The sequence below is a fragment of the Nipponia nippon genome, unplaced genomic scaffold, assembly GCF_047370975.1.
Source record: "Nipponia nippon isolate SJK-2023a ecotype South Korea unplaced genomic scaffold, ASM4737097v1 scaffold_5, whole genome shotgun sequence".
NCBI classification, from domain to species: domain Eukaryota; kingdom Metazoa; phylum Chordata; class Aves; order Pelecaniformes; family Threskiornithidae; genus Nipponia; species Nipponia nippon.
In genome coordinates, this window is record NW_028262369.1 from 69,876,785 (window position 1) to 69,892,515 (window position 15,731).

The 15,731-nt window shown below is 39.3% G+C and overlaps 1 protein-coding gene across 6 annotated transcripts in view; it reads left to right on the top strand.

Annotated features, from left to right (window-relative positions):
• Positions 1-15,731, top strand: part of SPATS2L (spermatogenesis associated serine rich 2 like) — a 163,984-nt gene that overhangs the window by 129,810 nt on the left and 18,443 nt on the right. For all 6 annotated transcript variants that reach the window (XM_087734315.1, XM_087734314.1, XM_087734318.1 and 3 more), the window contains 4 exons: positions 2,974-3,023; positions 3,998-4,238; positions 9,381-9,581; positions 10,013-10,148. In XM_087734315.1, coding sequence (XP_087590441.1) covers positions 2,974-3,023; positions 3,998-4,238; positions 9,381-9,581; positions 10,013-10,148 — 628 coding nt within the window. The remainder of the gene's footprint in view (positions 1-2,973; positions 3,024-3,997; positions 4,239-9,380; positions 9,582-10,012; positions 10,149-15,731) is intronic.

A 15,731-nucleotide genomic window follows, 5' to 3' on the forward strand; every position in this document is an offset into this window, starting at 1 on the left:
ATAACACTTTTCTGATAAATATATAATGGCAAGTATTTTGAAATTTCACCAAAGTCTGTATGTATGCTATTCTTTGCAGGAATAATAGCATACCATGAGCAAATCCTCTGAAAATCTTTGTAGCTTGAGGCTGCTTAAAAGTTCAGTGGTCTCAAAAGCCCTATATATCTTAAAAATGCCTCATAGTGTTTATTTGCTATCTCACCAAGTTGCTTATTTCATATCTGTTTTACTTCAGAATAGTTTTGGGTTTGGTTTGGATTAATTTACTAAAATATATCAGCCAAAAAGCATCATGATGTACTAGGAATTACTTACCAATATGTAAAAAGTAGGTGCAAGCAAACTGGACTACTTATAAATGCATCAGAATTCCATCAGATCTATATGGTGCGTCTTCATTCAGGCATCTGCACAGTCAGATTCTGATAGATGTATGGAAACTGGAGTTTGTGCACACACACACACAGAAATGAAAATGTGATGCATCTAATGAACAATAATTTTGTTTTCCTGTAATACGTGTCCTGGGGAAAGTAGTGGAGGGTTGCTCCATGATTATTCAGTGTTCCTTTCATTCAATTTATTTTGTCTTAAGTTATTGCTCACTTGTGGTCTATGAGTTGTTTCCATTGGCTCCTCAAAAGGGGATGTGCTTTCATAACCATGTGTCATCATCTGCTATGAGGAAGAAACAGGGCAAAAGCAAGCCTTGCAAGAGTGCAACAAAGTGTTGAAGAAAAGCAATCTGTTGTAACCTCAGTTCAAATGATTTTTGTTTGAACTTCACCAGTTTGGGGTCATTGTGCCTTGAGTTCAGAAGTCTTTGCAACTGAGCATTTGAAAACAGCCAATATCTGTTACTGTCTGGAAACAGCATGAGAAGAGACATGTGTCCATTCAGCTGCCACTGTGGATGGAATGAATCTAGCACTTCAAATATCTTTTCATGTGAATGACAAAAATTGCTAAGATTGAAATACCGCAATCGCAGAGAACGCATTGCTGTGGGCAGTGAAAAGCATGGGGACAGCCATGCTGAGTAAAAAGGCTGAGCACCTCCATTTAATGCTTCTCTCAGAGGTGCTGCATGCTGAATCAAGAAATGTTCAAATTTAGTTTCCTGAGATCAGCTCCTATCTTGCTTTGTATCTGGAGTGGCATAGAGATGATGTCTCTATTATGAATTTATGAATATGTGAAATTTGAGTTAAATAAAATTGTGGTTCAAATGTTTTATTTGCTTTCTTAGTTTTACCTAATTAAGCATAATCAGAAGGTCTGTTCACCTGCTTTGTAGATGTGTTCAAGAAAATATACTGGTGGGTTCAAGTGAGGGCTTTGGGACTTGCACTGTTAGTGCATTTCCAACAGGAGGAAACTGGGGTTAGTTGAGTGAATCCCTAAAATAACCCTCACTGTGCGTAGTATTCACAGGGAAGCTGAGGGAAGCAAAGCTAAGACAACACCAGCCAACGCAAAAAGAGTGTTGGATGATACTGTGAAAACAGTTAACAAAGCTGTCAAGTGAAATCACATATTTTCAGCAGCAGGGAGTAAAATGGGCAGCAAATGTCTGAGTTTATTTCTTCATACTGAAATGTGGTGTCTGTCAAAAGATAGCATACCTTTAGGAGAGGGAATTGTATTTGTATGTACATAAGTATGTATGTGTATAACTAAATATAGATATTTGTATAGTTATACACATAATAGAAGTTTTCTTAGCCTTCTGTCTGTGTTGTTCTGTCCTAGGAAACAAAATACAGCTTTGAAGGATTCCACACACATTTTCTTACAATTTAACAAATTGGGCTTAGCACTGCTAGCAAGATACATAATCTTCTAATGTGCATGATAGACTCACCAGATAATCTTGGATCTGGATTATCGTGGTAGAAAAATAATTTTGGTACATTTGAAAACCTCACGTCATTGGCTGAATACAAGTTGATGACTCATGGTGGTCTGAAAACAGCATTACTTCTTAATGCTAATATCATCAAGAGTTCACTGAAATGAGTGAGAAGAATGGCTGAGTATGAAACCCATTTTGAAAGGATAATTAATATTTACTAGAATGATGCAGTGATGGTAAAGTGATTCTTAAATTCAAGCAGAGACCTTTAACCTGGTTGCGATTAAAAGGATTATTGTGGCTGATACTGCCATAGTAGTTTGGATGATGATTCAGGCTGCATGCTTGCCATGAGCACCTGTTTTAAGCTTTAGGGTCCAGGAGAACAAAATAATGATGTCAACAAGATGCAGAAGAGTTTTCTTCTAACGTGGCAGCTGGCACTGGTCTGACCAAGGCTCTTCTTGCTTTGTTCCATAAATTTATCTAACCAACTCATTAGGACTGGCAGACAGAATTTCAAGTATACAAAATTGTAATAATTTTTCAATATAAATTTTAACCATTTTTTTCTGCCAGGCCTAAGTTTACTGTGTGTAATGCAGAATTTCTGCAGGAGTCCACAGAATTACTGTTTTGGGTGCTAATTAAGTCTTCATTTTTATGTTCTTAGGTCTTCTGAATATGACAGATAAAACATAGGAAGTATATGATAAAATGCTAAAAGATTTTAAAACTTTTGGAAGCTCAGGGTGGACTATCTAGTTTAGCCAGTGTTTATACTAGGGTGCTGAGATGCTTCCCTTTTCGGGCAGGAGATTTGAGTGTTGATTCTTCTGGGGCTTATGCTATTTCTTTAAGTTAGGCACCCACTTAATGACTTTGTGGAATGAAGGCCACAAAAAGCCCATCTACTGTATGTAGTGTAATCAAATAAAACAGGTAACTAAAAAGAAGGAAGACCGCGTTTCTCATTTTGTTCTCCCCACATAAGAGAATTCGCAACAACAAATGGAAATGCTGCCCAGCTAGGAGACTAGAAACTGTTCTTGAGCACACTTGTTCTTTTTCATAGCTGAACTTTTGTTGAAATATTTTATCTTTGCTTTCTCTAGGCAGCGCAACTCAGGTTCTAAAGGAATGGAATATGACAGGGAAAAAGAAGGTAAGAACTTGCTCTTGAGAATCAAAGCATTCAGACCCTTTATCAGCTGTCTGTAGTTGAATGTAGTACTTCTATTTTGGCCAGTACTTTGTCTGCCTTTACTAACATAGGTGACTTCATTCTCACCTGTAGTCAGAATACTTGAAAGCAAATGTGTGTATTTTTTAACCTTGTTTGTCTGTTGCTGTCTCTCTAGCCCAGTGTTCTGACAGAATTTCTGGGACAGCATGTGTGTGGGAACCAGCCCCTGGACAAGTACAGAACAAATCCCAAAACAGCCCATATGCAGAAACATTTTTTAATAAGCAATTGTATCCTTGATAGTCCCAGCCACTTATAGTGCTAGAGGCTTTGCTGCCAGGTGTAAAAATAACTTATGCACAGGAGTCATCCATTAGGACTCGTGCACTAGTGACACTATCAAGTCAGATACTTCAAGTGTATATTTGGGATATGATTTTCATGCTTACGTATCTCCAAGCCGGAGCTGTTCCAGGAGGCTGCCCTGTGAGTCACTGTCATGGAGGCTTCTCTTTATGGCTGGGAGAGCTACAGTAGCAGTGGGCAGGCTATGTCCTCTGTGATCACTTTCTACCTGATCAGAGTGATGCCTTAAGGGTTTGTCCATGATACTGTGTGGATGTCCCCTGGATGGTCAGGAACTGCTTATCCTAAGTGACTGCAAACATTTTGAGCAGCATCTTAGCAGAAGCTCTGTTACCATTTTGCAATGCAGGAGTTGTATGTAAAGAAGGGGAAAACCAGTTTGAGGCTTCAGATTTTATTTGAAATGGATTATATATTCAGCTGAACAGATGCAATGTGTTGTATAGCACAGCATGGCCTGTAAATTACATTACACTGATGTCACTTGTATGGCATTTTAAGAGCATGGACAATTTATTGATTATATTTTGAGTTTATACGAGTTGCACTGAGTGGTGTCTCTGTTCTTGAAATATTTCTTCATTTAGAACAATAGGAGAAAAAGAAGCAAATCTAAACAGCACCAAGGCAATAAAGATCCTAAAAACAAGAATGGTGGACCTGAGAAGGCATCTCAAGAGCCCCAGGGAATATATGACTGCCATCTGAATGGATGCTCTAAGGACAACTCTTGCAGTGGTTCTGCCAATCAGAAATTGGAAGCCGCTCCTCTTGAGAGCAAAGGCTCAGGATTTGTAGAGTCAGCACTGGTCTGTCCAGAAATCACAGGTCAGTTCATCTGGCACAAGACACCTTTTTAACTGGCAATAGCCAAGCCTCCATTTACATAAAGATCGTGATATTTTTATTGCCATGAAGTAGAATATAAAAAAAAAAGATATTGGAGAGGTGTTTGTGCAAAATAATGCACATAGCTATTGAAGTCATGCAAGCAAATCTATATCTGGGCACAATTCGCCTTGCAATATGTTTCCTTGCAAAATGTCTTTTTTTTTTCTAAAGACAAAAGGATCAAACTATAATTAGAGGCCCAGCTCATACAGAATCTTACAGGTATAAATACAGAAGAATGCAGCTTTAGAAAATAGCTTGAGTGTAAAATGGTGACAGAAGTGATAAAGTCCCTCATCTAGAGCAAAGTCATCTGAGCAGTATGAGCTTGTGGCGTATTACAGATTTCTTTATTGCCTAGTCCAGACTAGTCCATTTTTTCGTTTTCTCATCTTCCCTGAATAGGCTAGTTGCAGTAGATCTCCACTAGCTTTCCCTAACAAGGAAAGGAGGACCTTTGTGTTGAGGGAAGGCAGTCTGATAGCCTCTTAGTACACACGCATTTCTGCTAGGATCTGGATACTAATTCTGAAACTCTGGGGGACAGTAACGCAGAAAGCTCTTCCCCACTGGGTTGTAGTAGATACAGTTATGATTATAGCAACATCAATGAAAACAAACCTTCTCCTCTGGGGGATAAGCTCTGTGAAAACTTTTGCCTTTAAGTATCCTTTCATAAAGCTCATATTTAATTACTGTCAGTACAGGTAATGGTTTTCCAGCTCTTTGCATTTCAAACTTCTGACAGCCCTAGATTATTGCTGCTGTGTTAGTATTTTCTTCCTGTGTCTTAAGCAGTATGTAAGACTGCATTAAAAGAACTTTCCTTGAAATCCCTTGTTCCATGGTTGCAAATACAGCTCTCAAACCTCATTTTAAAGGAATGTGCCAAATGGATAATTGTCCTGAAGTGAATTCTCTGCTGTTTCCACACGACTTTGGTGGTGCCAACCTCTGGTCAATTAAATGAAAACTCTGCAACCAAACAGACAAACTACTTATCAAGAATTTTTTTCCTAAGAATTTGGTGTCTTGCAAAGGATCAGAGATACTCCTCCTGCCCTTGCTAAAGGCTCCCGCTTACTTTGGATAGAATATGCCATAAGCCAGAAAACTCTGCATTTCCATAATACTAAAAGCATTCTTGCCACTTATTCTGCAAGTTGTAAACATTTGTAGTATAAATGTGTCAAGCTGCCATGTCAAACTACTTAGAGTTGCTTTTTTTGAAACAATACATGCATGAATAAAGATACATAGACTGAATTGTCCATGCATGGGAAGTGTTTTCTAGGAGGTAACAGACCTGAATGCAAGAAGAGTACCCGTGCTCTTAGTGGTCCTTTTCTGTGGCATTGGGATTCAGTCCTTTTTTTGCGCTTTGACATGATACAGTGTAGAGTTGTACATACCAAGGGCAAAAAGTATCTCAGAATTTTTCTTTGCTTTTACAAGTGACAAATGAGATATTACCATAGCTTTACAATTTTTTATAAACTTTTACACATATCCCCTGTTTCAAAAACAGGGGAGAGAAGAAGAAAATAAAAGAAAAAGGCGGAAAAGAAAGGAAAGGAAAAGGAGAGAAAGGAAAACCTGAAACTTTAATATTCAAGTTTCCCTTGCATGGTAAAATAAGTTCCTGGCAATTTGTTTAATACAGAGAAGAAAGAGTTTCTTCTTCACTTTCAGTTGCACTAGAATCCTTGTCTTTGCAGCCAGTATAATAGCTACTTTCTTAAGGTCAAAAGCCACCTATGTACATATTGTTAAATTTGTGCTGAAGTGCATGGAACGAAGAGAAGGGTGATCAGGATTCCTCAGGGGCCAGCAGCTGCACCCTTGTGGTTCCTGAGCAAGGCACATAGACCGTTCTAAAGCAGTTTGAAACGCTGAAGTGAGCCTGAACTGCGCCCGTTTCATATTGCTCCCTCTTGTGTTGTATTCTCCTTTGTTTTGTCCTCATCTGGCTTGCTTGTTTTGGTTCCTTCCCTATCAAATTAATGTTACTGTAGTCATTTCACTGTCACCTTCAGACAGCTCACAGCTTAGAGGGATCATAATCAGGTGTCTGCTGACAGTCCCTTATGCTTTTCTCCCCATGAGGATCATGAAGTTGAAGCTTTGCTTATACCAACTCACAGTCTGTGAGATTAGGTCTTTCAGAGCCATAAAATCCTGGCTGCCTGGAAGGGACTTCAGGGACCAGAAGGGGGAGGATGCAGTGTAGCTGGTGTTTCTCCATAATGTGTCCCATGGTAGAAAGTGATAGGGGAGAACATGTGTCTATTACCTTTAGTTCTGGTCTGCTTATTTCTTGCCACTATTCCATTTTCTTTTTCTGAGAAGTTTTTAGTTGTTGCTTTTTTGTGTGATGGTTTCCTACAGGGACTCAAGACCTGCTAGAGAAAATAAAGCACAGAATTCAAGGTCCTGGAAAGCCAAATTGCCTCATCATGGAGGGCCTTAGGGAGTGTTTCACTTACTTATGAGTCAGTTCAGGGGCTCTCCCTCAATATCTTGAAGGGGAAAAGGCCCCAAATAAACCAGATGACTTCAAAATTATGACTAGAGCAAACCCTCCAAGTCGTCGTCTTAGAGTCCTTGGCAACACGCGATCTGAAGGACTTACAGCTACCCTTCCTGTGCATATCCTTGTAAAGAAGGGGCATGAATGCACTGAAAGGATATTTAATGCTGCCTTGCCAAGCTATTACTTTTGCAGGGACTTGTGTAAAACCAGGTACAAATCAGATACTGATCTCTCTTCTACTTTTTAAAATTGTTTTTCATGTAGGATGATTTTTAGTGAATCCTTCAAACTTCCTGTTTCTATCTCAAGGGAGTTTTTTTTTTCTTCTTTCAGCCAAATAATCCATTGAGGTTCACTTTATTTAAAAGGTTTTTGAATGGCAAGCTGTTACAAAAAGATAAACTACTCATTTCGAAGATGGCAGCTCAGAAGACTGCAAAGCAAGTTTATTTGGGCTGCTGCCATTACTGGCAGGTCTGGTAATACTTGACAGTTAATACAGCGGAGTTCACACATTAGACTAGTGCTTATGTTCCAGGCAACGACGTACTGAACCCTGCAACAGTTTACTTGTAGCTACTATTACCCAAACCTTTGACTTCTCTTTCAAGTATTTGAGAGAGACTTTGTCCCTAGATTTTGTTAACCATGTTTCTTAGCTGGCCCAAGTCTTCAGAGATTTGATGCAGACTTTCTCAATCTATTTTTAATTGTGTTGATTGTTCTCAATCAGATTTGAAAGTTCAATTGCAGCATACTAAGGTATTGTTTGCTAGGCTATGTTGGTCATCTTGCTGCTGGGTTTCAAAGTAGCTTGTGTGTCATTTTGGAAGAAACAGTGTCAAAGTATATTGCAGACAAAAAAAGATTAAAAAGTTTTTAGAGTACAACCATTGTTCCAGATGTCTGTCTTTAGGCAAAAAGCTGTCAGTTTGTCATTTGCCTTGACAAGTACACCAAAGCTTCTAATTAAATGCAGAAAATAAATATTTTGCACTTTAACAACAAATTTCAAAATATCTAATCTTGGGGACAGAACCCAATAGCCCTGGCCTTTCTCCATAGCTTAGCTGATAGACTGCTTGTTTCTAACTCTCTGTTGGAATTATTTAGCAACTGACAGTAGAAAGAACATTCTTTATAAATCAAAGCTATCTGCGTTAGTATGAGATGCAGGCAGGCTTGCACGAGGTTAGTGGCAGTTATCTCAGAACAGAGTTCCTGGCTATGTGTGAGACTGGTATCTGCACTGAACCTTTGATATGTTCAGAGTGCTGCATACCTGGTGTTTCTTGCTTTCACAGATACACAGGTTTCTTTAACTTCTTTAACTATTTTCTTACATACTGTTTTATATAAGATACTTTTTCTGTTTACAGACTCACTTTCTAAAGCCCATTAACAAAAGCTGTTTTAGAAATGCGGGCACTAATGTTCCTCCTTGTTCCTCTGGCGTTATGTGATTGCTATGGAAACATACCAAGGTGTACTTTACACCCATTCTAGTGCCCAGCCAGGGCACAAAGAAGTCAGTAGCTGATATCCTGGAGCTGTCCAGGTGGTATCGCTCAGTCCCAGCAGTGTTAATCCCCCTCCGTGGGCTATAATCCAGCTGTTAATCTGACAAGCCCCTTTTCTCCAGACACCACACAACATCAGCTGAATAAAGTGATGCATGAAGAACATCTTCAGAACAAACTTTCATTCATTCATCAAGTGAGTACAAAGATTAGAAAAATGAGTTAACACAACAAATCATTTTCTATGCTTGTTCCCTTAACTAAAATTCACAGTGGCAGTAGTAGCTGGCCTTACCTGTCAGTTTTCATAGCCATTCTTTGGCTGCTTGTCCCTCTATCATTATGCTGATACCTTGAATCCCTTTGGAGTCTTGGAAAGAGTAAACTAGGTCATCTTGTGGCAGCCAAACAGGCTCAGGTATTGTTATCTTATCCCTCTGAAGCTGTTGAATCCAGGAGCCTAATCTTTGACATTGTTTCATTTCCTGCTTGGTCCCTCTGAGCAGTTGCTTTTGATAGAAATCTGTAGTCAGGCAAGGTAAGTATTTCAGGTAGGAATGTTTAATCAGTGCTTTTAAAATGCTGATTAAATGACAAACACTTTTTGTGTGTGAGATTATATAGATAGATATATATCAACATTAAAGTCTTGTGCTTTCCATAGCAGACTTCCTCTCTAGTTCTCTTCTCTAATATTTGGGCAGATTACAGTTGCTAGTATGCTTTCTATGTTATGAGGTATTTTTTCATATCAGCATGGAAGAGTTGATTTTTTTTTTTAATGCGTTTTTCTTTTTAGGCTGTTGAAACATAGATGTGTTCAGATTAGTGTTTAATAACCAAAACCATTTTGTTTCTGTTCTGTCATTGCTTTCCAAGGTTCTGTGGAATGTATGCCAGTGAAAAAAAAAAACCTCGATTTTTTTTCCAGTGTATAAACATAAGGTCATTCAGGCTCCACAATAAGGCTTCGTATCTTTCTTAATCTTATAAATCCCTGTTCTCTACCTTAATGTTTTCTTGCAGACAAAGCACGAGAACACCAGAGAGTATCTGTGGAATTAAACCCAAAGACTATGAATGGAGTAGAACAGCATGAGTCTCTTCAGTCATCAGTTCAACTCCAGTGTAACCTAGGCAGGCCAAAGTCAAAATCTTCCTCAGTTAAATCATCCAATGCTGCAACCCAACGTGAAACAAAGACAGATGATTCAGTCAAAAAAAGAGGTAAATTGGATCCCTGGTTGCTGTGTGCTGAGGTGATCAGACAGCTGAGGCCTCTAGGAAAAAAAAAAAAAAATACGTGAAGAAGAGATGTGTTGGAAAGTGAGAGCAGAATCATGTTTAGCGTAACAAAAATGACTAGAACAATTTATGGTCTTTTTAACATTATATTAAATGAAATTTAAAATAAATAATTTGAATTAATAGTGCTGTTTTAGCATTTATTTGATTTGGGGAATGAATTTGAGCAAACATGTTTAGAAACTGAACAGCACCACAGAAGGACTATGGAAAAGTTGGATTTATAGACTTCAGTAGGGTAACCACTTCATCCTAATCTGGGAAAATAACATGTTGAACTATTCCTGCTCTCTCATTCAGAAAAGCCAAAACCAGCTTTCTGACTTTTGTGTAATTTTTGTTTTCTATTTTAGGGCCAAACATTGAAAAATCAGTAAAAGACTTGCAGCGTTGCACCGTTTCTCTAACCAGATACCGTATGATGATCAAAGAGGAAGTGGATAATTCTGTGAAGAAGATCAAAGCTGCTTTTGCAGAATTACACAGCTGGTAGGTAAATCAGGTTGAGAGATCCATCAGCACCACCTGAGAAAAAAGGGGCTAATTAGGCCACTGTCATTGGTGGGGAGGGATCACTTACACCCTGTTTGTTTGCAGCATTGGGTTTCAGCAAAAAAATACATGGTGCCATTAAGTAACTCCTCACCAACCAGGAAGTAATATATGCATAAGTGTATGTTTACATACATACAAAAAGGAGGACAAAACTACAGTTCTTTGAAAAAAATCGCACTGTGGATTTTTTTTTCCCTAAGTGATCCATCTTGACCTAATTCTTTTGTATCAAGTTCAGTGGCAGCATATCTGAGCAAATGAAAGCTTTTCCAAAAATCTTGTCTGTGGGGTTTTCTGAAGTCTCTCTTACCTTCTTTAAATCTCCTCCTTTTATACTACTTCTTTGATCTTATCTTCTTTGGCAGCCAGTCCTTTACTGTCTCTTCATTTCCCATCATCTTTGCTTCTTAGCCCACCATTCTTTTTTTTCCTCTTTCCCTCATAGTTTCTTCTAACTTTCCTATCCATCATTTCCAGTTCTTATCTCTAGTTCATTCTTTTTCTTTATTCTTTTATTTCTTCTTTTTTTCTAATTTTTTTCCATTATAATTTTGGTTAGTCCTGATCCTCAGCATCTGTGTCTACGCCCTTTGAAAATTTGTAGCAGAAATAATTGCTGTAGTAGCAAGTTGCGTATTTTGTATACACTTGTCATAGAAAAATAGTTTCTGGTTTGAGTTTTACTCCAGCTTTTCTTAAGCACAGATTCCATATAAAACCTGTGTACTATACCGTAAACAGAAAAAATAATTTTAAAATGTACAAGAATTGGTTACAAATCACAGAAGAGTACAACAGCCTTTCACTCTTAATTTGTCCACAATATTCGTCAGTATTTTTATGAGCATATTTTAGGAAAGTGCTGTAGCAACTCTGTACTTCAGTGGTGTATTCATTGTCTTCAGTGATGCGTCTAAAGTGACTTCAGTGCCACTGGGGCTCCGCTTCTGTATGGGCAGAAAGTCCAAGTGCTACTGAGCTGATTTTGTGGAAGATTCTGTTGCACTGCGCGGCCAGCATACCTTACTGTCTAGCAGGGAGAACTTTGTTTCTGTGCTTCAGTGAACATGGGCTGCGATCACCTGTTGTACTGAACTGCGTATTGTTGTCAGGAGTGCTCTGGAGCCAGTATAGTGATGTTTGCTTGTGAACTAAGATGCAGTAATTATATTGTTGGTATAGAAAAAGTAAGTAAAGTTCATCAACCCTTTGTACCTTTTTTTGGTAGTTCTGAGGGGTGTTTTTGTACAATTTTAGAAAACTTTTAAAATGTTTATGGTTTCTGCTAAGAAGGCTCTGACCTTTTCTCTGTGTAAACTCATAGTTGAGTCTCATCTGCTGTGTGTACTTCTCATTCAATTTTTTTTTTAACTGTTAAAAATATGTAATGTCACTTACATGTCTAATCTTATTTGCAGGTAGTCAGTCAATTCAATCTTTAAATGATAGTCACTCTGGTCATGGAACAGGCTTAGAACTCTATTGTGGTCTAAGAATGCAGGGGGAGGCATTATATTAGAATAATTCAGAACTAAATTCAGAACTAAAATTCTTCATTTCTCATGTATTCATGTTTTAGCTTGAAAAACACTGAAGTGTATTGCCTAAGGCTAAAATGTGTTTCTTAATAGGTGACCTTAATAGGGGAAAAGACAAAATGACCCCAAAAGAGTATGTAATTCCAAGTAGACTTAAAATGATGAAAAATAGCCTGGAAAACTTTTGAATAGGCTTCATTTAATTTTACTTCCTACCAGCCTCAGTGCCTACATTATTGGAGTGGAGTCTGCCAGAAGCTCTAGAATGTAACAGATCTGTGCTCTGAATATTCAGGCCTCACAAAGCAATTCCATGCACATAGCATAATGTTGCAACAAGGACAGTATAATATCAGGACAAGTTTATGGAAATCTCAGTGCAGGATACATTGCTTTTGGCAGCTCATAAGCCTAATATTTAGGTTTTTCTTCAAATGAATGAAGGGAAAACTTGTTTTAAACAGTAAAATGCATGACTTAACACCTTCTTTGCTAAAATTAAAAACAGTTTTGGGATATTTCGTATGACCTTGTGGCTTAAACTCTGAAAAAGATAGGAAGAGCTGTCTTTAGTGCCTTATTTACAGAAACTTGGTGCCAACTGCTGTAGATTCACTGGATTTGAGTAGAAATCACCAGAAGCAGTGATACATACAGCTTCAGACCTCATACAGTCAACACATTGTATTCCTGGGCTGAACAGTTTAGTTTGTGTTACGGCAGTTTCCTTTCTTCAAAGTTAAACATAGCATTACTAGTGGTAGCAGGAGGACAAGGTAATTATGCAAGAGGCTGAGTGCTCACTTATTTGTCACCCTCCTCGGGCATGCGAATTTCGCTGTGGCACAGTCAACTTGTTTATCAAGTGAAAATGAAGCAATTCAGGTAAACTGTTGCTCCCAGAATGCTATGGAGTAACCAAAACCAATGATATCTGGTCTCCTTTGTGACAGTAATTTCAAAGCTTTCTGCAAGTTCTCCCAGTTGCTGCTGGAGTGTGGACTGGTCGAGATATACACAGATAAGCATACAACAGCAACTAACTGCTGTCTGTGGTCAGAACTGCAGGGAATACTTGAATTGGCTCAATACCATAACCTAGATGGGAGCTTAACTGGTTCCTGTTACACACAGCTGTCACCACCTAAGGGGTTTTAGTGAAGCTAAATGAAGTCAGATGCTTTAATCTTGCATTGCAGCTGAATGCTGAAACACATACTACTTTCTGTTGTCTCTCTTGGGTTTGTTTTTCTTTTTTCTTCCTTTGGCAATAGGATAAAAGACCCTTTTTGTGTCGTTCTTCTTGCATTTGCTATCAAGGTCAGAATCAAAACTGTGTTTCAAGAGTCAGTAATCTTTTGGACTTTCGAATCATCTTTTTTTTTTTTTTATTCTTTTCATGATCTTGCCAATCACAGAAAGGATGAAGAAATGCAAAGATAACATTATATATCTTCCTCCTACCTCCAGATAGCGTATGAAACCATTATTATGGAGAGAAGTAAATAGCACATGTGGCCCAAGATGTCCTGAAAGCTTCAGCAGAAAGATTCACAAGAACTTTTCCTTTTAGCAGCAGAAGCTGTTGAGTGATAGTTGCCAGTGGAAGTCCATGTCTTTGTCTGGCTCAGTATTTCACAGCCTGACCTAACCGATGAAGGGAAGTTACTCCTGAACACGCTCAGTCAGTACTGTGCTGCTATTTAAAAAGTCACCTATCTGGCAAAACAGTGCATACCACCCTCCCACAGTCTAAAAAAGGAGTGGTATGGAGCAGGTGTGCTGTGAATGCCTGTAAATGCTTGGGGAAAAAAATGCAGTGCTTGCTTCCGGATTTAACTTTTTAATGAAATGGGGCCAAAACCAATCCTAGAAAGATGTTTACTTAAAAACACTGCAGTGGGCTCACTTTCTTAAAGAGTCTCCCAAGAGTTCCTGCCAACTGGAGTAATTCTCTGCATGCTCAGAACAAGTGATAAAGACTTGCTTTTATACAGTGGTTTTCATGCCAGAAGACACCAGAGCGCTTTACAGGCCATCGGCTGGACCAGGCAGGGCACGTTGTCCCACTCTGCAAGAAGTCTTTTGCAGTCTCATGTGAATTGTGCTTCTGCTGTGACCTAGCACTCTTGTCACCCCTGCTCTTGCAAGGCTTTCTATGACATTGCTTTCCCCAAGGCTATGAGAGCACTGCACAGAGCAAGCTGAAGGGCACTTGTTTCTCAGGCTCTTATGTGCACCTGAAAGTTATGAGGAAGATCCTTCTAACAGTACGCCCTGAGCCAGTATTTCTTCTCATTGCATCCAGCTTTGGTGTATGGTTGTCAGGAATACCTTTGTGTGAGTGAGAACATAAGTTGTTCCACTTTACTACTTGGATGTAAACCATGTCAGAGCATAGCCATGTCTCAGCAGTGTAGGGCAAGGAGGAATACCAAATAGGGCTTAAGTTGCAGGGGAAGGTCAGAAAAGCTAGGTGAACTCTGTTTTCACTAGAGTGCGCTTGAGACATGTTGCCAAGGTTAAAACCTGTATGCTATAATTGTGTTCTCACTTTTCCACCAAGAGACTGAATAATGATCCTTGGGGATAAAAAGAGAGCCCCAGGAAATCTGAATGAAATGTGTAGAGCACAAAAGGAGCCACAGTTCCTCATAGCACCTCTTGCCAGAAAAATCATTTTCGCATATTGGGCATCCGCACAGTCATATGGAGAACTAAAAGGAAACATCTGCTACTTGCCCATACGGTCTGCTTTCAACCACAAATGGAAAATATTCTGCAGAAAATAGTAAGGGACAGGTTTAATTACACTGCATGCAGAACTGGACCAAAGATAAGCTTCCTCTACTCTTTGCATCTCAAACACGTTGGTACGTCCAATGCTTTATAAAGAGCATGAAAACCAACACAGTTGATTTTTTTTTTTTTTTGAGTGAACAAAAAGCACTTGAAAGCTCCACCATAGGCTGGATAAAAAAACTACTCTGACATAATGCTGGAAAAATGGAGTTTGGTGGTACTAACAATTTAAAAATATATTAAAATACATTCAGGGAATAAATAGGAAGCACGTACTGTATATTCAGAGAAGATAAAGCAGTTTTTCTATTGTTTTCTAACTTAAAGTCAAAGCGGAAGAGTGGTTGAATGGGGGAAGAGGACATTTAAAAGAACATAGTTGTGTCTGTACTAACTCAGTGCTGGGTGATGAGCAATGCTGCCAGTGCTCACAGTTGAAGAGCAGTGAGTAAAGACAGTCATCCCCTTTCTGGGACCCCTACTTGGCAAACTGTAAAGATGATGGTTTTCTGTTTCCCGTAGCCCAGAATCAGTGGCACCAGATGAAGAGCTGCCTGTCTCTGTTAGTGATGTGGTAGTTTAGAGCATGGGCAGATGGCCGGAAAGGCCAGGACTGGTATTGCTTTACACTAAACAGAGTTCTTGTGCTGTTTCTCTCTGCGTTCCCAGGCAGTCCTCATTAGCTTTCTGTCTGTGTCTGTCTGCCAGCTGACCTTTGGTAGTCCTTATGCCTCTAAAGTACAGATTTTCAAATCCTCTTGCAGTTTGTTCTGATACTTGTTTGCCCATCAGTCACACAATCCAGTCCATAACCTTGCCAGTGCAGAGAAGGAAAAAACGGTCTCCCAAGCATTTGGGTTTCCTTGGGCCTAGCTGGGTTTTCAGATACCTTCAAAGACCAATGCTTTTACCGAGGCCCCTGGGTCCTGCCCCTACTGCCTGGGGAGTCTGGGAGAACCTGATCCAACAGCTCTGGCCTCAGGCTGGCTACTTGCCTGCAGAGCTGCAGCACTGGGTGAGGGGCTTGTGCTCGCTCTCTTCTCACGGCCTCCAGCAGTTTGGGATTACCCTTGCTGTGTAGCAGCCGAGAGAACAGATGGAGCTCATGAAACTGGGGAGGGCAGGGGGTAGGTTTCCATGAGATACATAATGTCCCCCTTCTGGCCCCTTTGTCTTT